Source organism: Vidua macroura, chromosome 20, assembly GCF_024509145.1.
Source record: "Vidua macroura isolate BioBank_ID:100142 chromosome 20, ASM2450914v1, whole genome shotgun sequence".
Lineage (NCBI taxonomy): Eukaryota > Metazoa > Chordata > Aves > Passeriformes > Viduidae > Vidua > Vidua macroura.
Window position 1 is genome coordinate 9,701,987 of NC_071590.1, and position 24,283 is coordinate 9,726,269.

The following is a 24,283-nucleotide window of genomic DNA, read 5'->3' on the forward strand; positions in this document are numbered from 1 at the left end:
TAATTTGATTACTATTTTTTAATAATTATTCTATTACTAATAAACTTTTAAGATTTAAAAAAAAAACCAGGTGATTGTTGTTTTTCACGCTGTCCCTGCCCTCGGGGGTTCACAGAACTCCACGAGCCCTGCCTGCTTTGTTTGCCTCTGCTGCCGGCTCCGGGAGGGTGGGACAGCTGGGGAATTCCCAGGAATTTGGGGGAAAAACGGCGTTTTACTTTCTTGCTCAGTCACTTGTGACTGCCGGGTGAATCTGTATGAACAGGGGCACTCAGCACTGTCTCCCTGCTGTAATTTTGAGTGCTGGATGAGGTGGTTTTGTGAGATATTTCACCTGCACTTTCAGATTTCTGCTCTTAAGGGCACTCTCAAGTGCCTGCCTTGTGAAATTCGTGCTGCTCCAGGTGAAAACCTTGCCTGGGCTCTTCAGGATCACAGCTGCAGTCAAGTTGCCTGGACAGAAAGAAATAAAAATGTCAAAACCAGAATGTTGTGTAAAAGAAAAAGGTCTTGACTCCTCCCTCTCAAAAGAAAAAAAGTGTTGGTTACTGAATATTTATTTAATAGATATTATTCTGTCAGATCCCACTGGAGATGGGGGTTTATTCTTGGCTACACTGGGACATTTCCCAGAAGAATCTCAATGTTTAAACTTGTTCAGAAGCCTGGGCTGGATAGGTTTTGTGACATCAGCTCCTGATTCTGGCTCTGCACTGCTCGGCTGCTCTGTGGCTTTCAGCGACGCTCGGCAATGAAATTCCATGAAAACCCACAGAGTGATGATGTTCTCACATTCATCACACACCATCCCACAGCTGCAGTTTTCAGGGACTTCTTTCCAGTTTCTCTGCTTTGTTGTTGTTCCCTCATCTTTATATTTAACTCTAACTCTCTATATTTCTCTGTTATATCTCCACCTATTTATGTATTTTATATACACCCATATCTATACCTCTCCCCCTATCTCGATATATACATCTCTCCCTCCTCTCCTCCTTCTTTCCCCACCTACAGCGCTCTCTCTGTGTATCCGTGTCCATCTCTCTCTCTGGATTTATTTGTTTATGCAAATATTTCTAAACAGCTCGAGAAAACGCGCTGCGCTCGGCGGTGGATTAAACGCGCCTGGCTGGCGGCGCTCGATTGGCAGCCCTGGCGCGCAGAGAAGCGGAAGCGGAAGCGGAAGCGGCGAGCGCGGCCATGCGGGCCCCGGGGCCGTGCGCGGAGTGCGGGGCGGGGGGCGCGGCCCGGTACCGCTGTCCGCGCTGCGGCAGCGCTTAGTGAGCGAGGGGCGGGCTGGGGGGCACGGGGGGCACAGCCCGGTACCGCTGTCCGCGCTGCGGCAGCGCTTAGTGAGCGAGGGGCGGGCTGGGGGGCACGGGGGGCACTGCCGGTAGCGCTGTCCGCGCTGGGGCGGGCTGGGGGGGGCACGGCCGGTAGCGCTGTCCGCGGGCCGGGGGAGCGGGCAGGGCGCGGCGGGCGGTGCGGGCCCGTCTCTCACGCCGCTCTCCCCGCAGCTGCTCCGTGCCGTGCTGCCGGACCCACCGCGGTGAGTGCGGGCCGGGAGGGGCCGGGAGGGCCCGGGGCTGGCCCGGGGCTAACGCGGCTCTGTCCGCAGAGCGCTGCGCGCCCGATGCCCGGCGGGAGCGGGAGGCGGCCGGGCAGGGCCCTCTCCCGGGCCCCGCAGCCGGCGCTCCGGAGGACATCCCGAGCGAGGAGGAGGAGCAGGACCGCGTCCCGCCGCAGCGACTGCAGCTCCTGGGTGATTCGGAATAAACCCCGCGGCTTCCCCCGGAGCGGCGGCAGCTAACGCGGCCCCGGCGGTTCGCGGGCACGGCCGTAACTCGGCTCTTTCCCCGCTCCAGGAGAGTCGGAAGAGCTGCGGGAGCTGCTGCGGAACCCGCACCTGCGGCAGCTGCTGCTCGCCCTGGAGCGGGCCCGGGACAAAAGCTCCGTGCTGAGGCAGCTGATGCAGGAGCCGCTGTTCGTGGAGTTCGCCGACTGCTGCCTGCGCATTGTGGAGCCTCCCGAGGAGAAGGAGAACGTGCTCCCCGAGTGAGCTGCCGTGCGAGCGGGGCTTTTCTTCATTTGTCCTTGAGGTTTTTGTTTTGGGAGGGTTGCCAGCAGCCAGAGCTGCTGCTCTGTGTGTGTCCTGGCCGCTGTGCCCGGGGATGTCAGGGCTCTGATTCCAGCCTGGAGCTGCCACACGGCCAGGGCTCTGCTGGGACACGTTTTTACATCCTGGGGGCTGACCTTGGTCCTCTGTGGAATTCTTTCTGTTGGCACAGGAAATGTTGCTTCACGGTGCCAATATTAAATGTATTTACATTTTTTTTAAGCCACGGGCACTCTGAAGTGTTTTTGTTCACTAAAGGTTGTTGGGAAGGGTCAGACACTTTGACAAGGCATTGAGCAGTTTATTTTAAATGACATACACCGAGCAGCTGAACGTTTTGAAGATCCACAAGCAACAAAGGGAGGGTTCAGAGCACCCCTGGTGAGCCCCTGGGCAGGGTGGTGCTGTCTGGGGAGCTCTGCACACACCTGGCAGCTGTGAGAGCTCACACATTTTGGTTCTGTAGATAAAAGCAAGAGCCCAGCCTTGCTTTTCCCTGAGACATCTGCCCCATGGGCTGCAGCTGGCTGCTCCTCCCCCCCTGGGGACGCTGGTGCTCGGTCAGGACGGCAGCTCTGAGAAGCCAGCAGGAATCAGGAACGTTTATTTGCATTATTTGCTCACTCTGGCTGGTGCAGGCACTGCCAGCAGCGTTCAGTTCAAGTATTCATTGCTTCAAGCACCTGATCTCTTGGAATTGATTTGTTCTCCTAGTGTTGGTATTTCCTGTAAGGTGGGGAGGGGGGAGAAGAGCTGCCCCCACACACAGTAAATGTAATTTAAAGTTATTACAATGTTATTGTAAGGTGTATTATGAGCTGTATCCCATTCCATCACCGTGTAGGTGCGGGGCAGCGCTGTGGAAGCTCTGAGGTAGCAGCAGAAGTGGATGTTGAGTGATTTGGAAGCAGCAGCTTGCACAGAGCCCTCCTGGAGGCCGAGGCCAGGGCAGAGCTATGTGGGCAGGAGCTCCTGTCTGTCCAGCAGGATCTGGTTGAGTCCCGTGATGGAGAACGCCTCCGTGTGGGGGCTGACGTTGGCAAAATGCAGGGGGGACCTCCTGCAGTGGAACTTGACAGAGCCCTGCAGGGACAGGAGGGGACAGTGTTCAGCCAGGTGTGCAGCTGACTTTGTTACTCACATTTAGTTCTGGAGTGTGTGAACCACTGGTGGATGAGGACGGAGGAACTCCTCCAGAGGAGTCCCCACAAATGGGATTTAGGAGAAATTTAGGTCACTACAGAAACTGCCAGTACTGTGAACTGGACTGAGATCAGCTCAGACTCTGGAGGTCGGAGTGCTCCTGGCTCAGTTCTTGTGTCTGCATCAAATTCTGTGTGCAGGAACTGCCACAGCTGCTGCAAACACAGAAATGTTCCCCCCTGGCCCCCAGGGTGATTTGCAGGTGCAGTTTCTGAGGGAAGGCAGTGCCAGCCAGTGGGAAATGCTACCCCAAGCTGCAGACAGGAGGGAGGGGGGGGGTACCTGCGGGAGGGCTCTGATGGAGGCGATGCCACAGCCCAGGTGTCCCCTGGGGCTCTCCTGCAGCCCCCTGAGGCAGCCCAGCAGCGCCAGCGCCCGCCGCGGCCCCGTGGTGCTGCCAGGGGCAGCAGCCAGCACCAGGCCCAGGGGCCAGAGCTGCACAGCTGCCTGCAGAGGCCACGCTGTGTCCAGGGAACAGGGAGCTTTGGCCAGGGCAGCTCCAGGGGCTGGGAACTCCTCTCCTTCCCCCTCGTCCAGCTCCGCTGCTGCCAGCGCGGCCGCTGTTGCCTGGGAAAGACACAACAACAACAACAACACTGTCAATGTCCTGGGCACGACTTAGGACTGCAAAACTGAGTCTGTCAAAGAGGGAGGCTGGAAGGACAGCACACCCCAATTTCCATGCAGGTAAGGAATGAGTTTGTTCTGCAGGATGAGCCAGGAGCAGCTGTACAGGACTGGCATCTGCTCTTCAGCTGGAGAAGAGTTTCTCTGGAGCACTGGGTTTGTAGTTCTCAGAGTTATTACTCTTTCTCAGACCCTAAGAAGCCTCAGGCTCCTTTTCAGTGCTGTCCTGTCCCCCACACTCACCTTCCACCTCCTCCAGCCCCGCTGGATGACACGGGCAGCCCTGCGCAGCCTCTGGAAGCGACTCCTGGCCAGCCAGGAACGAACAGCTGAGGGATGAACGAGAGAAACCTGAGTGCAGAGGATCTCAGCAGCTCTTGCACACTCTGGGAGAGATGGCACTTAGCCACTCGTGCCACTGGAATCCCCCAGAGTGACTGGAAATGTCCCTTGCTCTGTTATCTCGTCCCCACCCCACAGGTCACCTGCTTGGATGAGAGTTGCAGAGCGTTTCTCCTTTGCTGTCTTCTTCTCTTTAAATCTTCTCCAGCAGCACTGGATGCAAAATGCCTTCTCATTTAACACCTCTGCTCTCCTGGCTTCCAGGAGCTCCAGCTGCAGTGGGGAACAGGAGCCTGGAGTTAGGGATGGACTTGTGCTCACAACTCTTCCCTCTTTTAGAGCCTCTTGGTGTTTGCCTCATTCCAGTGTCCTGTGACTGCTGGGTTAGGCTTGGGAAGTGACAGCACTTCATTGGTGCCTTTCAGGTAACAAGGAAACGGAAATGGAAGTTCTTGGGGAGGGAAGTGGAGCCTCCCAAGGTCCCAGCAGCAGCAGGTTCATTCCCAGCTCCAATGAAGGGCCTGCTTCTAGGGCTGCATCCTGCAAGCTTGGCAGAAGTGCCTGTGACTCCTTCCTCTCCTTCCCAAGGCCTGCTGGAGCAGCCAAATCTGTCACGTGGAGCTGAGGAAAGCTGCCACCTTTACTGGAATTCTGACACAAGCGCAGCTCCTTGTCCAACATTACACAAAGTGCTTTGCAGAGCTCGATGCTGATGGGTGCTTGATTGAGTTTAATAATTGGATGGAAAATGCCCAGTTCTGGTCACACTGGCTTGGCAGGAGTTTTGCCTCTGTCTGTGCCAGAATGGCCCTGAGGCAGGAGCACTCCAGAGGCATCAGCCAAGGAACAGCACTTACCAGGGAATTGGCCAGGAACACTTTGGTTTTGCCACAGTAGACTGAGGGGACTCCTGCTCCATTCCCTGCTTCCTGAGCAGGGGTTTGTCCTCTAACAGCATCCTCAAGGATCTCCAGAACAGCAGCACGTGGTGCTTTGTCATCACCCATCCCTGGAGTCTCACCTGGAAGTGAAACACTGAGGAGAAGGCACCACAAAATTTGGAAATGGGGCCCAGGGCATTGTCTTTGCACTGAGATTTCTTGGCCATTTAGAGGGGAAACACCTGCAGCAAGAGGGGAGGAGGAGATGGCTGAGAGCACTTGATCTTGCTGTGTTTAAGGCTAAAATGTGACAGCACAGATTCCACCAGGTGCCAGCAAGCAGAAAACCAGTGTGGGGTGTTTTAACTGGGCTGTGGCTGGGTGCTGCCTTCCCATCTGTTATCACCTCTGTCCTCCACAGGTAAAATTGTCATTTGGGGTAAATCTACACTGACATAGGGAGGGCTCAGGTGTTCTCCCATCCCACATGGAAGCATGAGAAAGCAGCAGCAATGCCATTAAGAATAGACTGAGCAGCTCAGTCCTAAGAAAATCACATGAAATACTCAAAACTGAAAGCTGTGGGAGCAAAGAACAAAAGGCAGGGAATTGTAGCCTTAATGTACTGAAAAGTACAGGAAGGGGAAACAAATTCTACACAATTGTAGAGCTCTCAGAGGACACTGGGAGCAGCTATGGGGTCCTGTACTGAGCAGGAATTTATGGCAGCAATTACAGGTTATTAAAGCCATTTCTGGGACACAGTGCACAATTTTTTACATTACAAACAGGTCAGCCAGATGAATCTCTTTGGAAATAGAGACAGACTTAATTCAGACCTGGAACAAGAGATTGTTGAAGGAGTTCCTGCATGCACAGGGCTGGATGCATCATTCCATCCTGGATACTGTTTGCTTTTCTGCTATAAATATTTCTAAGGAGATGAGAGCATTTTAAGGTCCTGAAAACAAATAGAAGCAATTCTTGCCTACAGGAAGACATCTGGTGGCTCTGATGGTGTTCCTGGGGCTGGGCTGATAAGGGAACCAAAGCTTATCCTCGTGTTTGGGCAATTGTTTTGCTTTGTTTGCAGCTTATTACCCCCTCACGATAAAAAGGACTAAAAAGCCATCACAAAGAGGCTTTGCAGTTAATGGGTTTGCAATTGAGGGGGAAAGATCCAGTGTGTAAGTAATTTTCCAGCCTGCACTTCCTCACTTCACCCCATTTCCACAGGGTGAACAGATTTCCACCAGTTTTACTCATCTGAGCAGGCTGGTCCTGCTTCCCACAGCTGCTGCTCATTGAAGTGACCCACTGGGTGAAGAGGGGATTCATTTGGGGCACAGAAAGGGGCTGCAGTAACCTTCAGGATTAAATGTAACCACCTGATGAGCTCCTCCTTTCAGGAGTTCATAGCAAAGGCATTACCTGTGGGCTGGATTGTGTTTGTTAAAGTCCATCCTCACTCTTGCTTAGAAAAAGAGAAGTTTGCAAAAGGTGGAAGAGGCAGCAGAGTCCAGGTAAGCTGGAAGGTCAGTGATTCAAGCAAGGAAATAAGGGTGGGGGGAAAGAAAGGAAGGAGAAGGAAGATAAAGCAAAAGGTAAGTGGTTTTCAAGTCTATTAAAGAATCAAATCTAAATCAAATTATATTGGGTGAGGGGAACCCCAGACACCACCATAACTGATTGTTCCACCCAGGAGGAACACAGAAAACCAGCAGTGAGGGGTAAGATTTTAAGTGTAAAGCAAATTAGAAACACAGGTTGGTGACAGGTTAAAGAAATATTTTGAGAATAGTGGTGAATACAGTAATTACCTGATCTGTGTGATACCAAATGGGTGCAGTGACAATTTTACTTGATGGCAGGAGGATTACCTGAAGAAACTTACCTTTTTTCTCAGCAGGATGAGAGCTGCTTTTGTCCCACACTCTTTTTTTACTGGAGCCCCAGGATTTTCTCAGTAGTTCGTAGCGCTCAGTGAAACTTTGGAAAGGGATCCTGGGAGACAAATGTGCAGTAAATTCCATTATTGTAAATAACTGATCCTTTTTGCTGTATGGTAAATAACTCATCCTCTGAAGGGGGAAATTCCAGAATGGCTTTGTGGACCCAGTGCAGGGGATGCAAACAGACTGATGACTAAATGGTCAAACAGGCCAGAAAGTACAGAACTGGTGAAGAAATTCAGATTTCCCAGCAACAGTAGCAAAGCCAGGGCAGGAATTATGCACGGATATGCTGATGGTGCAAAATATTTGGGTTTCCTGCTTATAAGCTCTTCTGAATAACTACATGCCACTAATTGCTATAGAAATGGATTATGCTGAAGAAGCTGGACTTACCTGACTGGGAAACCTGCTGCACTGATGGTGATGGCTTCCACTATTCCACAGGCCTGGAGCTGGCTGAGAACCTGAGGCACAAATTGAGATGGTTTAGGCAAAGCTGACTTTTGTGGAAGCTGCTCCTTGTGTGCCCTGTCCTGGGCATCCACAGCCAGCAGGGTGTGAAGAGCCAGCGTTGGTATTTCCAGGCTCAGGGTTGGTTTTTCCATGCTCAGCAGATTCCACGGGTGTTTAAAGCCTGATTGCCCATCAGATGAGGTTCTCTAGTTACAGCTTTAGCATCTGCTGCTCTGCTCCCAAAGCTTCTCAGCTCCCTGGACTGCAGGAGCGAGCAGAGTTTTGTTTTGAAGGTATTTGTGTGTGCCCAGGGCTGCTCAGATCACCTGCACCTGTGTGAAGGGCTGGGAGGGCAGCACCCCAAATCACCCCAGCAACAAGCAAGGTGCAGCTGGAAGAGCTGCTGTGCTTAGGAGCTGTTTTGGACAAGCACCTCAGTGACTCTGAAAGGGTGCTTATCTCACAGGACAAAGAGCTGTTTCAAAATGTGCTGTGGAAAGAGCTTTGCAAGTGACTCGAGAGCCTGAGAAAGCCAGTGCAAAGCCCTGGGGAAAGGCTTTGCAAGAGTTACCTCTTCTCTCCTGAAAGTCAGGGCCTTGCAGTCAGCGTTGGGCTTGATGCAGCGGATGTAGTGGGGTGTGGTTCTGCTCAAAATCTCCATCAGGTGTTCCAGGGAGCTCTGCAGGAACAAACACAGGGCTCATCAGGGCTCCTCCTCCTCAGGGATCTCCCATCCACCCCCAGGAAGCTGCTCTTGGCAAGGATGGCTTTACAGACTCAGTGTCAGAGCACTTCTGCAGGACAGCTTGAGCAAAAAATCCACTCTGTGGATGCATTTCATCAAATTGTTGATGGCAAATCCAGAAAGTTTCCAAAATTACAGCAGAAACCTGAAGAGGATGTACCTTGAACTTGGACACCACTGTAACAACAGTTGCTCTGTTCTGGGTTTTGGTGTTATTTTGGTTCTTTTCTGTCACAGGAAATAATTTTTGAAGCAAGGGGTCCTTTGAGTTCTGCAAAACGTGGACCAGCTCTGGTGGAACAGCATCCTGCAAACAGACATGGACTGTCAGTATCTGGACCTGGCAGGCACCTGCACCTCTGAAAATAACTAAGAATTCCACACAGAGAAGTAGAACAGTATTTCTGATGGCAAATTTGATGTGACCACAGCTGCAGTTTCAAATCTCATGATGTGCATTCATTCATAGTCAGATTTAGGAACAGAAAACAATGTTTGGCTGAACATTCAGCAATTCCAGTCAAATATACAACTGCTCCCATCACTGCTCTTGTTACACAGTGATGGGAGCTCCAGCTCTCAGGAGTGGTTTAATCCCTGACAGACAAACTGCAGCAGACATCAGAAATATCCCTTTGAATTAAGAGATGGTGTTTCATTGCTAAATAAATAATAGCACTTGCCATAATTATAATTGCTGGGGCTGTCAGAGCTGAGAAGGGACCCTGCTCTCTACAGACTATTTCACATTTCAGTTATTCCCTGATGGCCAAAATTTGAGTACTTTGAGCACTTGCAGCAGTTAAGCCCATGCTCTTGTTTCTCATAAATTTATCTGATTTTTTTTTTGGGAATTAAGTGCTGTATTTAAAAATGCCCTGATGCCATTAACAATTCTGCATCCCCCAGGAATGGAAGAAGCCCTGATTTGGTGATGGTTCAAGGTGTAAGAAAGCATCTGCTCATGCCAGTGGTGGTTCAGAGAATCACACCAAGGACATCACCCAGTTTTACATGGCCTCAAGGATTTATTTGCAGCAAGTTACGTCCAGTACCCAGCACTGAATATATCTGTTTGACTTAAATCACTTTAGGTCTGTAAGATACTTTTAAGATTTCTTTTAAACAGCTCTTTCTGCAAACACCTACCTTATTTTTCTCCACCATTGCTGCCAGCTGGTAGCAGACTTTGCCAGCATAATGTGAAATGATAAAGTTGGGCTTCTTACTAAACTTATCTCGACTTAAACACTGATTACTGGACAAGGCTTTCTCAATCCTGGTCTGGAACAGGTCAGTGTTGGAGGCTCTGTTCAGACGACACTCCTGCAAAGGACACACAGTTGCAGCATCTCTTATTTGTCCCAAAGAACTGACTCTAAAAGCTACAACGTTTAAAATTCAAATCGTAGCAATTTTACCTTTAGAGCTGCTTTGAGTATGCAAGGCCTGAAATATTGGGAAGGAAGAGGGGGAGAGAAGTAATTGAGGCTTCATGTTTGAATCAGAACATCCAGGATCAGAGGGAAAAAGACAACTCAGAGCAGGAGGAAGCAGTGGCATGATTTTGTGAAGCTGAAGCCATGCAGAAATTTTATAGCTGACAGGTTTTCTATTAATTTACTGTTTGTGTTTTCTGTGGTGGCATGGGACAAAGGCAGGAAACTGGGCCCAAGAAATGATCCCACTTACCTCATTCAGCAAGGAAAAAATGCTGAGAGGATTTCCCTCTATCAGGTCAAGGCAGTTCTGGTTATCCTGGTAGTTTATGAATGACCACTGCAGGCCTTCAGCTGCATATTCTTCCTGAAGGAAGAGGGAAGGGGTTATTCTGCAGCAGAGGGCACCAGAGCTCAGGACTCTGTGCCTTGGGCAGCTCATCCAGGTCCTGTTTGAGGAGTTAATCCCAGCTCAGCTCCAGATCAACACCAAGCTTGAGAAAAAAACCAACCCACGTGAGGATATTCTACCCCAGGTAGCTTTTGGGTGTGGATCAGAACCTGCTGGAACAATTTATCAGAGGATTTGGGAACCCCATGGATTTATCAGAGTGTGCTGCAAGGCTGCTTTAGAGAGCAAACAAAGGCCACAGTCACACAAAGCCTCTCCTGGCTGTGCTGAGATTTTCCCTGAAGGACAAGGAACAAGCAGAACTCCTTCCTTGGACTGGGACACTGCCCCAGCCCAACCTTTGTGTGCCAGGCTTTACTGACTGAGCTCCATTTAAAGCAAAGCCTGATCTGAAAGGAAGTGCAGGGAGATACTGGTTGGAATAATCAGTACAATATTTATGCTGAATTACAGGACAAACTGTCAGCAGTGTTTAACAAGCACAAGCTCTGGGCAGTTATTTGAAAAGCCTCCTGCCAAAAGCTTGCTCAGCACAGCCACTAATGGCATTTAAGTGGTTTGGGGGACAGCCAGATCCAGAGGTAAGAGGGCAGGCAGTGAGTGGGAGGGGTGCTATAAACAGAGGTCATGGAGCCGTTTCAAGCAAAGCAATTGTGTGCTTGAACTTGCTTTCCATCTTCCCTGACCATTAACCCCTGGCATGCTGACCAGGGCAGGCAGGGAAAGCAGCCTGGCAGTAGCAAAGCACAAATGGCAGTCAAAGAAATACTTAACTCCTGAATAAATTGACAAAACCCTGCTGTGAGGCAGGAGGTGCCAGCACGCTGCTGCCATAAAGAAAAGGATTTCCCTGATTCCAGTTAATGGCAAAGAGCATTTTGGTAATGGATCTGCAGTGGGGAGGGGCAGAGCAGCAGCCCTGGCAGGGACTCTGCACCTTGCAGGGCACTCAGATGAGAGCTGGAAATAGCAGTGTGTGACCAGTGAGGGACTGCACGGTGGGAAAAAAAAAACCTTCTCTGCTGTGAAACAACAGCATTTGTGTCCCTCCTTACTCAAGGATAAAAGCTGGAGCACACTGGGGCTTGTTTTAAGGGCACCAGCATGGCTGGGTTCAGGGAGCTGTGCCCCTGTGGCAGGAGGCCTCCACAGGTCCCACGTGCTCAGGTGTGGGTGACAGGGTTCTGGTGGGCTCTGCCTTCACACCAAGCTCAACCTAGCAGCTCCACTCTTTAGGGACTTTATGCTTCATGGCTGCAAGCAGAAACTTCCAAGAGAATCTCACTTCAGGCGGCACTTACCCCAAGAATTTAGTCTCAAGTGTTCAGCTCTTTGAGGAAAAGCAAACAGTCTGACAGGCAGAGATGCAGTGGGGCTGGGAAGAGATTTCCAGTCCCCAAGGGACAAAGCTGTGTCATTCCAACTGCCCCACACTCCCCTCTTCACAAAGCCACTGCTCCCTCCCACTGCTTTCTGTGGCATTACTGACTGAAGGTTCCACCTGACCATGGGCACAGCAATGCAATTGAAGTGACAAAAAGATGCTGGTTTAAATCACATACTGAAGATTTGATCCTCAGTTTGGGGTATTACCTGCTGTGCCTTCAGGTAGTGAGCTACAAAGTGCTGCTGCAGTTTCTCATTGGCATAATTAATGCAGAGCTGCTCCAAGTTGTTTTCAGGGAAGGCTTCAAACCCATAAACATCCAACAAACCTGGAAGAATGTGGGAGGACAGGGAGCTTTAGTTTAGGAGCAGCTTGGAGGGCTGCTGGCCCCTGAGTTAAACCAGGGTGGGATATCCTTACCTATGAAGCTGGTCCACACTGAGGGATCTGTGTAGATGTTTTCATTTATGACCAAAACCAGCCACTCAAACAACCTGCAGACAGCAACAATGGGATCAGCTGGAAGCTGCTGGCTTGCAATAACCAGAATTGTTTCTTTTACTGCTGCTTCCATCAGTGTCACTTAGAAGGAAGAGGAATTTCTGATGTGGTGCCATGAAACAGCAGCAAGTAAATCCCTCTGGCCTCCCCATTCCCTCCCAAAAGTCACCTGGATTAGCCCATCCTTACCTGGCATAGATGACTTTGGCCAGGCAGTCCCTCCTGGTCTCACACTCAGCTCTGGAGCATGGCTTCTTGAACACTTGCTGCTGTTTTCCAGCAGTGATTGTTCGAATCCTTAAAGATTCCAGGAGTTCCTCAATGGGAATCTGGAGCAGATCCCCCGTGGTCTTCACAAACTCTTGTTCAGGAGAACAAACAGTGCAAGGTTACCTGGTGTGTTCATACCTCTGAAGGTAGGGAAGGTCTAGAGATTGTGTAGGAAAAATGCCACTTCCATCAGCTCCCCAACTTAAATGTGGATTTTGGATCTTTCTACCCAAACCTGGGAGTAAGTTTTCCAAAACCAGACTCTTAATTTGGATGCAGAGCTCCCCTAGAATTCTGCGTGCTCTCTTTAAAATGGAGGAATAACAGAAAAAGCTGAAATTTGCCACACCAAAGCTGTTTTTCTCTCTAGGTGTGTCTTTGTTACTTTTTCACCTTTTTTGAGCAGGGACTTCAAAATCCAGATGGACAAATCAAACAGTCATGACCAAGAAAAGAGCAGGGATTTGGGGATAGAAAGAAGTGTAGAAGAATGAGTAATTGCTGACAAAGCATTCAAGATCTTTCTCAGCTGAGCTGTAGTCAAAATTATTAGGTAGTTTGAGTTCAGAGGACATGAAATTGTAGCAGGAACCTTCACCATTCAGGGCATTTTAACTCTGAAGGAGAGACAGATCCACAAGCCTCCTAAAGGCATGCAGAACAACCTCTATTTCTGCTGCAATTTAACAGATTTGTTGTCACTGCCTTTTGGTCTTTATCATGAAAACTTCCAAGCTTTCATGTGAAAAGCCCTGCTCTCCCTCTGGGTCAGATTTCTGCCAGCCCTGTGATGGCAGAGTAAGATTACAGACAAGAGCCACAGTTCTGCCAATAATCCTCCTGAAATCACTGGGTAATGCTGCAGTTGCCCTGACCTGTCAGGAAGGATATTATCTCTCAGGGCAGGGGAGCATTAGGTTTTTGTTTGTTCACAAAAACACACCTAAATTTTGGGTTGCTCACGGCCTTGATCATCTCCTATCAGCAGGAGAGTTATTGTTCAAATTCTTTTCTCTAATAAGGAATTCTTTCTGAATTCAATTAATTTAAATTAAACAAATTATATTTAATAATTTAAAATGCAATCAATTCAATACTGTTTAAATGAATTTATTAATTTTCAAAATTGTTATTAATAAAGTAATTAGACTTATTAGTAGTTAAAAGGAATTAATAATGAAAAGTAAAAATAGTTAAAATTACTCAAGTGAAAATTTGGTAGATTTAATACATTTTAAGGAATGTTAATAATGAAGTAAATATAATAAGTAAATCTAAATTAACTAACTAAATAAAGGAAAGAATTCTCTCCATTCTTTTCTCCCTCTAATCCTTTCTCTTGGCCATCTGCACTGAACTAACAAGGCTCTGGAGCATGGCATGGCTGTTGCCTCACCTTTGGTTTTGTCTTCCAGTTCACAAGGCTGAGATTCATCCACTGGATTAGAGAATTGAACGTTCCCAAGGTGCAGAAGGCCTGATAACACCTGGAATGCAATCAGGGAGTTTTTCAGGACAGCTCCCCCCAAGGCAGGCTCCCCTGAGCCTTCCTTTAGCCTGGAACAGGCCAGCTCCTGCACATTCCTGCACAAAAGGCAGCCAACAGATCCCAGGCTTCTGAGTGTTTCCCTAACGCTGCAGCTCCTGAAGGCAAACTGAAATTCAGAGCTGCAGAGTTTTGGCTCAGCTCTAACCTTCAGCTGTGCAGCCTGATGTGGAGCTGAGGGCCCTCCAGAGAGGAGCAGCAGCTCTGCACAGTGCCAGGGATTTATCCCAGCAGCAATCCCACCCTGGGAACACATTCCCAACATCCTCAGCAGCCTCGTGCTGTCCCTGCTGCGTGGCTGACCTTGAAAATATTGCTCTGCGTGGCACGGCCGATGCCCAGGTGGAACATTGCCCCTCTGGTCACCTCGAAGCAGTCCTCTGAAAAGCCAAACAGTGCTCTTGAAAAAGCCAAGCACACAAACAGGGGCAAGCAGAACTTCTCAGCACATCCAGTCCAGCTGGAATGGTCAGTGGAGAGCGGGGAAGAACAGGGATGCTGCTTGGGTAAATCCCACACACAAGCTGGACAACCAACCCACTGTTTTTTTTCTGTCACTTCAAGCACATGCAAAGACAAAGACAGTTTCTAAACAAAGCCACAAAGATGCAAATTTGCCAGGCCAGAAGCAGCTGTTTTAAGCCAGGTGACTGATTCTAAGCTTTAACACTTACTAGTGCCAAGTGAAACTTAGAAAGAATCCCATTAATGCTGGTGGCTTTGCAAAACATCTGCTGTTGGCTGACCAGGGGATGGAACAGGATGTATTTTTGCCTGCCTCCCTTTAAAGTTCCAGCCATTATTAATGGATTGATTAATTAGTTAGTGGAGCTAATCTTTACCATCTAAGTTTCTTTCAGAATTTGGCAGCCAGCGGTACTCAGCCCCTTCTGGAAGGTTCCACTCCAGCCTCTCCTCTGCAGTAGCACCTTTTGTGATCTGGAGACAGAAAACAAGGTAGAAATTGAATTCTGCCTTTGGTGTTTACACAGCTCCCAGACAGTGAAGAATAACATACTGGGAGGATGATTTAATTTGGAAGCCTGGCAGACAGGGAAAGTGGTAATTATTAAAAGTTGCAACTGTGCTAAATCTGGTGATTCCATCCCTGCTGTGTGTCAGAAATGCTCAGCAAAATTAACTGAAGGCAAACCTGATAAAAAATATGGAAGTTTCTTTCATTGGGGGCCTGATAGGCAACTCTTGTTTTCTCCAGAAGGAAAGTCTGGATGGAAGCACCAGTCAGATGATGGAATCTGGAGAAGGAAAAAGAGCAAAGATTTCAACAAAACCTCTTCACAGAATCCAAGAGGGATTGTGTTGTTCTGAGACCAACTGACTGTGAATGTTTTGCAGTTCACCTTCAGTTTTGTTCATATTTTATTCAGAGTTCTTAACTACATCTCTATTTTTCCCATTGCTGTCTCTTAGAGATCAGGGTAAGAGCTTTCAGGAAAAAAAAAAAAAAAAAGAAAATAATAACAGTTTAAGCTGCCAGCAAACCAAAATATGCTCTAAAGACATAAAATATTCTATAACAGATTTCAGAAATAAGCTTTAAAGGAACAAGATAATAAAGGTTTAAAGGAACAAGACAACAGGTGAGGTTTTACACAGTAATTCTTACCTGTCCAGCTGGAGCTGGATGTATTTCCCAAACCTGCTGCTGTTGTTATTCCGCAGGGTGCAGGCATTCCCTGTGAAATTGCCAGTGGCAGACACAGAACAGTCAGAGTGGTGCCACTCTGCCATGCAGCACATACAGGTATTTTGGGTGCTCTGTAAATAGCTCCAGTATTTGAAGAGTTTGTTTTTAAGGAGAGGACCAAGAGATAGCTTAGACTCGTGTGGGAACAAAGGAAATTCCCACAGTGGCCATTCCTTTACTTTGTTGCAAAAAAAGCCACATTTACCAAATGCTTCCATGACAGGGTTGGAATCCAGCACTCTCTTCTCTATCCTTTCCACAGTTTCGTTGCCTTTTGGGGAGATAACTGAGGCAGCAACAGAGGCATAGAACTTCATGAGGCAGCGAGAGGTCCAGGTCTGCAAGAGAGACATCTGCCAGTAGCTCTTTGTTTTTAACATGTTATCACTTATGTCAGTGGAGCAGAGCTGCCTTCTGGAAACACAGTGTGCAGGTGAGGGGAGGCTAAAGAGAGGAGCTGTCAGCTTCAGAGCTCTGCTTCAGTGGAAACTCCGTGCCACAGACACACATTTCAGTGCTGCTGCAGTGGGAGTGCTCTGCTGAATGGCACTTCCATCGAGGTGTCAGCATCTGGAAGCTCAGCCAGAATTAACTGCCTTGGGATGGAATGAATGTGAATGGATTTTGAGTCATTAGCATTCAGCAAAGCACCCTGCTCTTGGGCTTTAAAATACCCTCCTCAGCATGGTCCTGAGCAGGGATGGACCATCACAGGAGCTGAATCCACTGCTCTAAGTCTTTACAGACTCACAGAGCTCCCTGACAGACCAGGCTGAGGCATTAACTCAGGTGCAATTCCTGCTGAATGATTCAAACCCAGCCCTCCAGAAATGACAGATGTCACCTGAAGAGCTGCTATATTAAGCAGAGTGTGTTTAACTGCAGCAATCACTTAATGCTTCACACACATTTCAAGAGAGTCGTGCTGGGCAGATTGGCTACGTGCTGTGTCAGAGGGGTTTTTAATTCATCTTTGCTCATTCACTGCACTACTCTGCACTACAAATCACTGGCAGAGCTCAAAACTTGAGAGCAATGTCATAGAAAAACATTTCCTTACCTTCCCAGCACCACTTTCTCCACTCACAATGATGGACTGGTTCACAGGGTCCATCTGCTTTTGGACATTCCTGTAGGTTTGCTCAGCCACTGCAAAGATGTGAGGTTTTAGATCCTGGCAGTGAAAGAGAATATTTATATTTAAGAGTACAGTAACCACACAGTTCAACAGCGATGGATAGCAAGGGTCATCTCACGTTCACCTGAAAACAGCACTGCTCTTTTAACAGAACTAATATTTCACTAGAAATGGGGTTTATCCTGTGGGAGCATTTTGCTCAGATGAATTTGGAGCAGTTGGACACCTGGGCTCTGCAGAAGGACAGTGATCTCAAACACAAGGGTTACCTGAGGACAAAGTGCAACGTGGTACTCCCTCATGAGCTCAGGTGAGTAGAGGCAGGAGAAAGGCTGGAAAGGATTTAAAGCCACCAGGCTGCAGCCAGCATTTGTGTAGAACAGGTTGACTCTGTATCTTGCTTGAAGACATTTCAGAACTGAAAAGCAACACCTTCTGTCAGCATCTTTGGCAAAGTGTGTTTGACTCTTGCTGTGCCTGTTGGTAACAAGAGTCTAGGTGTGTTCCTATCACCTTTAATAGAGAGGTCATAGAGTGATGGAGGTGTAACATACATAATTATACATATAATTCATATTAATATAATTAATATAATATACATAACTCCTGTGTCCATGGTGTTAATGCAGTGAGAGCAGGAATGCAGTGGCCACGTGTCAGTGGCCAGCAGGGCAAGGGATCCCTCAGCACACAGTCCCTGGCTGCTCACCTGTCCTGGTTGTCACCGGATTCACTTTGGTGAGGTCGTCAAAAAGATGCAGTTTCTCTTCATCACCGAGGAAGGCTCTAACTTCTTCTTCAAATGATTCACTGAGGTCATTCTGGATGAGAGAATCTTCCCTTTGGCCATTTTCCTGGAGGGGACGTCAGATCAGCACCAGTGAAAGGTGAAGAGCTGGACTTTCACCTCTTCCCCTGCTCCAGCTCTTCTGCTGCTTCCATGTCACCGAATTTCAGTCTCAGCAGGAGCCAGACCTCAGGATGTGAGAGCTACTCCTCCTCCCAGCTGCCCTCCTCCTGCTCTGATGTTAGAAAAGGGTTCTGGCTGTGAGCAAAGGCACTCAGGGAACGTGGCCTTGGGCTGACACTGCAGCTCTGCACACACACACACACACACACACACCCACACCATGCTCTTTCAACCAGCTCATTTCTAAGCCTCTGCCTGTCGTGCATTCAATCCAAGCAGTGCCCCGGGCTCAGGGAAGCAGGAAGGGCTGGCTGCAGGTACAGCTGGAAGCCCCTGCAGGCCAAAACAAACGCAGCTTTCCTAGCAGAGACTCTCATCTTCAGGGTGAAAGCTGCAGAGTGCACACATCACAGCCAGGGCACAGGAATGGTGCTGGGGGAAGAGCTGCCCTGCCTTAGCTGAAGTTTTGTCCCCTTTGAATCACTTAAAATATTCAAATGTCAGCCTCTGGGCTCCCATGTCCTTGACAACATTATTTGGAAGGACACACTTGTTGTAGGTAATGGAAAACCAGCCAGAAGAGAGATTCCAGGACCTGTTTGCCATTTCTGGGGAAAGGAGGGGCTAGAAGAGAAAATGAAGAATGGAAAAGATGCCAGTCCTGATTTCTGCACTCTGTACACTCCTCTTCTGATCTCCTTCTCTTTGACAGAAAATTCTCCAAACTATCCCTGCTCACCTGTACCAACCAATGAACAGCTGCACCTTGTTTGTACAGAAAATGCTACATTTAGTTAGCAGCATTCCCACTATGTGAGCTGAGCCCATTAATATAGGGGAAATGCACTGCAAACCCCACTCAGCATGTTCCTAAAAAGAAAATAAAAAAAGCTACAACAGTGTACTCATTTAGGAGCATTTTCATCTTTTGCAGACAGCATAAATACTTCATTTCCAGTGATACAGAATTTTACACAGTAAGGAAAAAAAAAAAAAAAGCTTAGCAACGCAGTAAAGCACTGCCATCCAAGTGATTTCTGATATTCTCCTCTGAATGAGCATTAAGCAGCTTGCTGCTGTCAGAGAAGAGACACCACAATTAGGAAACACCCCGTGGACCTGAGGAGTTCCTGCCCATTCCCCTTTTTCCCCTTTCTCCCTGTGTTCCACCAGGCAAGTCAAACCCACTGTGAGACTGCAAGGCCTGAGGAAGGGCCTGGCTCTGCTGCCCTGCTCAGCATCACTTCAGCTGAGATGCTGATTGCTCAGCCAGAAGTAAAAGAATGTGTGACAATAAATCCCAATCCTGTTAGAGCCCAACAAAAATCACTGCCTGGTGTCTCTAACACAGCTCAAACCCACAGTAAATAAGTCCAGTCAATTCATGAAGCAGGGGTGAACATTCTTTAGTGTTACCTAATCTTGACTGCATGGAAATAAGCCAAGAATTCTCTCCTGGCAGTAACATTTAATTAGCATACACAATTCCTGCTTTTCTTTTTACCTGCTTTGGCATCTTGTCCAGGCCTGTGGATGGGAACACTGGAGAGGGCCTTTACTTTAGGGTACTTCATTCAAATCACACTGGAGAATGCTTGAATAAAGAAAATAAAAAGGTATTTAGAGAAAAATAACTCAGGGCATGTCATTCTCCAGAGGGTTCCACAAGCAAGTCTCAAGGACTTCAGACAGAATTAGTGATCCCAGTGGAGCCCAAGTAACACTGGAGCTGGAAATCCCACCCAGAGTGATGGTTTTGTGCTGCTGCCCCTGCAAATAAAGCTTTTTGGAGGGAATCATGTATCTTCCCTTTCATCAGGAATAAAATACTTTGTTTCTCTTTAATAAAGCAAGTTTTATTGGTAAGAAACTGCAACTACTTGTAAAATTCCTCCTGTTTGGAGAAACAGGGCAGATCTGAGGGTCTGAAAGTGCCAGAGAAGCCAGAGCTTTGGGAAGGGGAGTAACTCAGAGAAGTTTGTGTTGTCCCCTTCCTGTTTCCTCTGAAAATCTCTGGGAGCCAGCCCAAGGTGAGTCATTTGAATTTCTGTGATAAACGCTGAGGTTCCAGTCACACCGCCGGGAAGAATTCTGTCCTTCCTGCAGCTGAGGCTGCCATTACTTCCATTCCTTTTCTATTCTAATTCTATTATATTCTATTCTAATTCTATTCTAATTTTGTTCTATTATACTCTAATTGTTTCTATTCTGTTCTATTCTATTCTATTCTATTCTATTCTATTCTATTCTACTCTATTCTATTCTATTCTAAATTTCCACTCTATTCCATTCCTATTCAGTTTCTCTTCTCATTCCATTGTTATTCCTACTCCATCCCTAATTTCCTTCCTAACCCGGCATGAAAACACCACTTGGAGTCAGTTCGGAGTCTCGGGCGCGCTCCCATCCCCAAACCCCGGTCCGATCCATCCCGCTCCCCCGGCAGAGCCCTTTGTGCCGGTGCCCGCAGACCCCGGGGGACACGAGGGACACACCGGGGACACGCCGGGGACACACCGGGGACACAGGCGGGCCGCGGCAGCTCCCGGGCGGGACCGCAAGGTCGCGGGCGCGGTGTCCCCTCAGGGCCGCGCGGGGCCGGGGCTGAGGCGGGCCGGGCCCGGCGGCGGCGGTGCCGGGCAGGTCGGGAGGGCAGGGCCGGCTCGGGACTTACCGCGGGCGGCAGCGGGGCCGGAGCGGGGCCGGGGCCGGGGCCGGGAGCGGAGCGGGGCGGGCGGGCCGGGGAGGCGGAACCGGGGCGGGGCTCGGGCGCTGCGGAAGCGGCGAAAGTGCGGGCGGGGAACGCGGCCCGGCTTTACCGGGCCTGGCTTCACCCGGGGCCGGCTTTACCGGGTCCGGGTTTACCGCAGCCCCGCTTCACCCCGGCCCCGCTTTACCGGGCCCGGCTTCACCCGGGGCCGTGAGGGCGGCAGAGGCGGCCGCGGGCCCCGCTTTACCGGGCCCGGCTTCACCCCGGGCCGGCTTTACCGGGTCCAGCTTTACCCCAGCCCGGCTTTACCCCGGCCCCGTTTTACCGGGTTTACCGGGTCCAGCTTTACCGGGTCCAGCTTTACCGCAGCCCGCTTTACCGGGCCTGGCTTCACCCGGGGCCGTGAGGGCGGCAGAGGCGGCCGCGGGCCCCACTTTACCGGGCCCGGCTTCACCCCGGGCAGGCTTTACCGGGTCCAGCTTTACCCCAGCCCCGCTTCACCCCGGCCCCGCTTTACCGAGTTTACCGGGCTCCAGCTTTACCGGGTCCAGCTTTACCCCAGCCCGGCTTCATCCCGGCCCTGCTTTACCGGGCCCGGCTTCACCCGGGGCCGTGAGGGCGGCAGAGGCGGCCGCGGGCCCCGCCGGCTCTGCGCCCTCAGCGCCGTCCGTCCCCCCGCTCCCGGTAAGCTCCCGCGGCTGAGCAGAACCCCTGATTAATTCACGTTTTTTTCCGTCCCGCGGGGTTCCGCTGCCGTAAAAAGGCACCTGGGGGCTGCAGCTGCTGGTTGTACAAAGTTCTGTAGGGCCACGTTTTTACATGTCTGTGCCGTTTGGGCCATAGAGGATATGGCAAAGGGCGTTCTACAGAGCAGTAAGATTATTCAACCATGTGAATATTCAGTGGAGTATTTGATGTTGAGAGATCTCCCTCAAAAATGTACGGAGCATCTTTTTGGAACACAGCAGGATGAAAAATGCTGGAGGCTTCCTCAAGCCTGTGCCTGTCCTTGGCTTCCCAGACCAGCTCCAGTGCTGCTGTGTGTTCTTTAAATTGAAAAGTAATGCAGTAACTTCTGGAATCAATGTTGGTTTCGTGAACTGATTCATTTTTAAGGAGTTCGGAGACCCGTTTTACAAAGCTACCTCAAGTTCACGTTTTGTGTTTTCAGAGGAAGGAAGAAGAATGTCCCAGAAACAGCTGAAAGAAGCTTTTGTCAGCAACCTGAACGGAACGAGTTTGCTGGAAATTTCCGCAGGCTTGTCCCTGCCTCCGCTGTGCCTGCTCTGCAGAGGGCTCCTCCTGATCCTGTACTACCTGCACCATGGAAAACCCGTGAGCTCAAGGCAGTACAGCCTGCTGCTAGACTTCTTGGTGCTGGTGTCTCCTCTCCTCTTCTCCTGCACTGTCTTGTCTCCAGTCATCTTTTTCATACCAGTTATCCTCGCTGCCTTCTGTGCCGGAATATTTTCCAAAATATACAGCCAGAGAAAACGGGAGGCTAGAGTGCCCTTTGGGCAAATTGTAAAAGAATTCCAGAAGACGTGCTTGGAGCCCGAGTGCATTCCAGCAATAACTGTGTTCCGTGTTTATGTCAACGTGCTGACATCCATCAGCATTTTGGCCGTGGATTTCCCGCAGTATCCCCGGCGATACGCCAAGGCCGAGACCTACGGCACCGGAGCCATGGATTTGGGGGTGGGAGCCTTCATCTTTGGAAATGCTCTCGTTTGCCCTGAGGTTCGGCAGAAGTCTCACACGACACAGCCCAGATTCTCCAGCCTGGCCAGGCAGGTGTTTTCCGTGTGGCCGCTGATTTCCCTCGGCGTTGGGCGGCTGCTGAGTGTTAAATCCATCGAGTACCACGAGCACACCTCGGAGTACGGGGTGCACTGGAACTTCTTCTTTACCTTGGCACTGGTGAGACTTGCAGCATCTCTGCTTTTAGCCATATTCCCCAAACGTAAGGCTTGGCTGGTGGCTCTAGCTGTGGCCGTGCTTTACCAGCTCCTCCTCAGCACTACCTCTCTGAAGTCCTTCATCCTGCACGGGAGCGACGGCAGGGGCTCCCGGCTCGGCTTCCTCGACGCCAACCGGGAAGGGCTGCTCTCCCTCTTTGGCTACCTGGCCATCTACCTGGTGAGCGTGCAGGTGGGGCTGTGGCTGCTGCAGCGCCGGAGCTCGGTGAGGGGCTGGCTGGAAGCCCTCGGGGGGCTGGCCCTGGCCGTCCTGGTGCTGTCGCTGTTGCTGCAGCTGTGCCAGGCGCGCACGGAGCCCGTGTCCCGCCGCCTGGCCAACCTGCCCTTCTGCGCCTGGGTGCTCGCCCACTGCCTGCTGCTGCTGGGCTTTTTTGTGCTCACTGACCTCACCCTGGTGTTCACAAAGCTGCTGGTCAAGGGGTCCAGCGTGCCCTGCTGCTGGGGGGTTGTGCAGCCCCCTGATTCCGGGAAAAAGCGCGGAATGGAGGCCGTGCCGGTGGGAAGGCAGGACAAGCTGTCACAGCTATGCCTCATTAGTGCTATTAACAAAAACCAATTACTGTTTTTCTTGCTAGCGAATGTTATGACTGGTGCTGTGAACATCCTGATAGACACAATCCACAGCAAGGCTGCCTTTACATTATGCATACTGCACTTGTACATGTTTTTTAACTGTTTAATTATGTATATATTGCATGCCAGAAATATAGTATTAAAGTTTTGGTGATTCCACTTTGGCTGAGTGGAGTAGCTGGACTTTGTTTGCTGTAGTTGAATGATGGCATTTCATGGAAAAATTCGTATTTTTTCTGGATGTGTTGCAATAATATATAATTTAGCAGAGCTTTTTATTATTTCGTGTTGATTACTCTTTAATGGTTAATGTTACCAAATTATATAGTCAATGATCTTACCTGTTGGGAGTTGTTGCATGTTATCCTGAAAACCTAGGTTGGAGATTGCTGAATATTCCTGCTGCTCCTGAGAGTAAATTGTATTTACAGTTAGTGAACTGTGCTCATACCCAAGGAATTAGATAACAAGGTAGAGCAGAAACCAGATGAAAAGTAAGAAGATGAGTAATTATATATGGAGAGAGAGGCCTAGCTGTGTCAAGATTTACCTAGTTAAGGCCCTTGCATAAATAAATAATAGATAAGAATAATTCTTCATATAAAATGTACTGAATAAGTGGATACTTGAAAATGTTTTGGCCCCAGTCCTGCAGAGATTTATGCATAAGCTTGACTTTGATGGTAGTAATTGTGGAATGTTAATCATATACTGAAACCTAAATTAGCCTTTGAATTAAAGCTAAATTTTACTTCTGTCCCCAGTGATGAATATAAATGAAGACCTGAGATAAGGTGTGATGCTCTGAAGGATAAACTCAGCTGCAGATGAATTCATAAAGCAGTTATTGGAGGTTGTGGTGCAGATAATAAGAACAACACTTCATAAGAAAATACAGAGATACCAAACGAATTCAGCTCCAACCTGCAGACCAGCACATTGAATACTGTATTTTGCCAGCTGAGATGTCTCCAAGGGGGACATTTGGTATTAATTTTTCTTAGCAAACAAACAGGCTGCACTGGGCCAGGGTTCTGGCAATGCCTTGAGAAGGGAACTGCTCAGTTTCTCAGTCTTCCGTGCAAGGCCAGAGCAGAACACCCTCTGTGTTCCCTTTCCTGACTGTGACAGTTCTTCCTGTCCCCATAAAGTTGTTGGGAAGAGAAATACACTTAAAGATTGTGAGGAATTCAATAATGTGATATAAATACTTAAAGATTAGAATACCAAGGGTAGTTGATGATAGATGTCCAGTGTCAGTGGGGTTACAGCAGTACGCTTGGGCCATATTTCATATTTCTCCTTGTCTATCACAAGTGGTGAATCATCAAACCTTTGGAGAATAAGCCTCTAAATCAGATTCCTTAAGACAGACATGCTGTGGAAGA

At 49.2% G+C, this 24,283-nt stretch overlaps 3 protein-coding genes across 9 annotated transcripts; 2 read left to right on the top strand and 1 right to left on the bottom strand.

Moving 5' to 3' along the window:
* The first annotated feature begins 739 nt into the window (after positions 1 to 739).
* On the top strand, positions 740 to 2,338 carry ZNHIT3 (zinc finger HIT-type containing 3). Of its 3 annotated transcripts, none has more exons than XM_053996005.1 (4): positions 740 to 841; positions 1,085 to 1,280; positions 1,619 to 1,762; positions 1,866 to 2,338. In XM_053996005.1, exons 1-4 carry the CDS (start codon positions 752 to 754, stop codon positions 2,057 to 2,059), a joined length of 624 nt encoding a protein of 207 aa, XP_053851980.1. In that variant the 5' UTR covers positions 740 to 751; the 3' UTR covers positions 2,060 to 2,338. The 3 variants fall into 3 exon arrangements, with proteins under 3 accessions (XP_053851980.1, XP_053851979.1, XP_053851981.1); XM_053996006.1 differs by lacking the exon at positions 740 to 841 and adding an exon at positions 1,518 to 1,549 and having other exon boundaries at positions 1,109 to 1,280; XM_053996004.1 differs by having other exon boundaries at positions 740 to 1,280.
* Positions 2,339 to 2,396: 58 nt separating this feature from the next.
* MYO19 (myosin XIX) lies at positions 2,397 to 20,393 on the bottom strand. Of its 4 annotated transcripts, XM_053995986.1 has the most exons (25): positions 20,308 to 20,393; positions 19,138 to 19,227; positions 17,433 to 17,577; positions 16,993 to 17,141; positions 16,646 to 16,759; positions 15,791 to 15,923; positions 15,505 to 15,574; positions 15,031 to 15,133; positions 14,720 to 14,816; positions 14,181 to 14,257; positions 13,728 to 13,818; positions 12,251 to 12,422; positions 11,981 to 12,054; positions 11,767 to 11,888; positions 10,015 to 10,128; positions 9,472 to 9,648; positions 8,483 to 8,629; positions 8,149 to 8,256; positions 7,518 to 7,588; positions 7,064 to 7,173; positions 5,146 to 5,309; positions 4,432 to 4,561; positions 4,190 to 4,275; positions 3,602 to 3,886; positions 2,397 to 3,199 (listed from the first exon to the last, which is right to left on the bottom strand). In XM_053995986.1, the coding sequence occupies exons 2-25, from the start codon at positions 19,147 to 19,149 to the stop codon at positions 3,071 to 3,073; spliced, it is 2,880 nt and encodes a 959-aa protein (XP_053851961.1). In that variant the 5' UTR covers positions 19,150 to 19,227; positions 20,308 to 20,393; the 3' UTR covers positions 2,397 to 3,070. The 4 variants fall into 4 exon arrangements, with proteins under 4 accessions (XP_053851961.1, XP_053851962.1, XP_053851963.1 ...); XM_053995987.1 differs by lacking the exons at positions 2,397 to 3,199; positions 3,602 to 3,886; positions 4,190 to 4,275; positions 4,432 to 4,561 and adding an exon at positions 6,601 to 6,697 and having other exon boundaries at positions 5,227 to 5,309; XM_053995988.1 differs by lacking the exons at positions 2,397 to 3,199; positions 3,602 to 3,886; positions 4,190 to 4,275; ... (4 more) ...; positions 8,149 to 8,256; positions 8,483 to 8,629 and adding an exon at positions 9,744 to 9,771 and having other exon boundaries at positions 9,532 to 9,648.
* PIGW (phosphatidylinositol glycan anchor biosynthesis class W) lies at positions 20,148 to 23,059 on the top strand. 2 transcript variants are annotated; one of them, XM_053995997.1, is made up of 2 exons: positions 20,148 to 20,195; positions 21,515 to 23,059. In XM_053995997.1, exon 2 carries the CDS (start codon positions 21,529 to 21,531, stop codon positions 23,047 to 23,049), a length of 1,521 nt encoding a protein of 506 aa, XP_053851972.1. In that variant the 5' UTR covers positions 20,148 to 20,195; positions 21,515 to 21,528; the 3' UTR covers positions 23,050 to 23,059. The 2 variants fall into 2 exon arrangements, with proteins under 2 accessions (XP_053851972.1, XP_053851971.1); XM_053995996.1 differs by lacking the exon at positions 20,148 to 20,195 and adding an exon at positions 20,945 to 21,027.
* Positions 23,060 to 24,283: the final 1,224 nt, after the last annotated feature.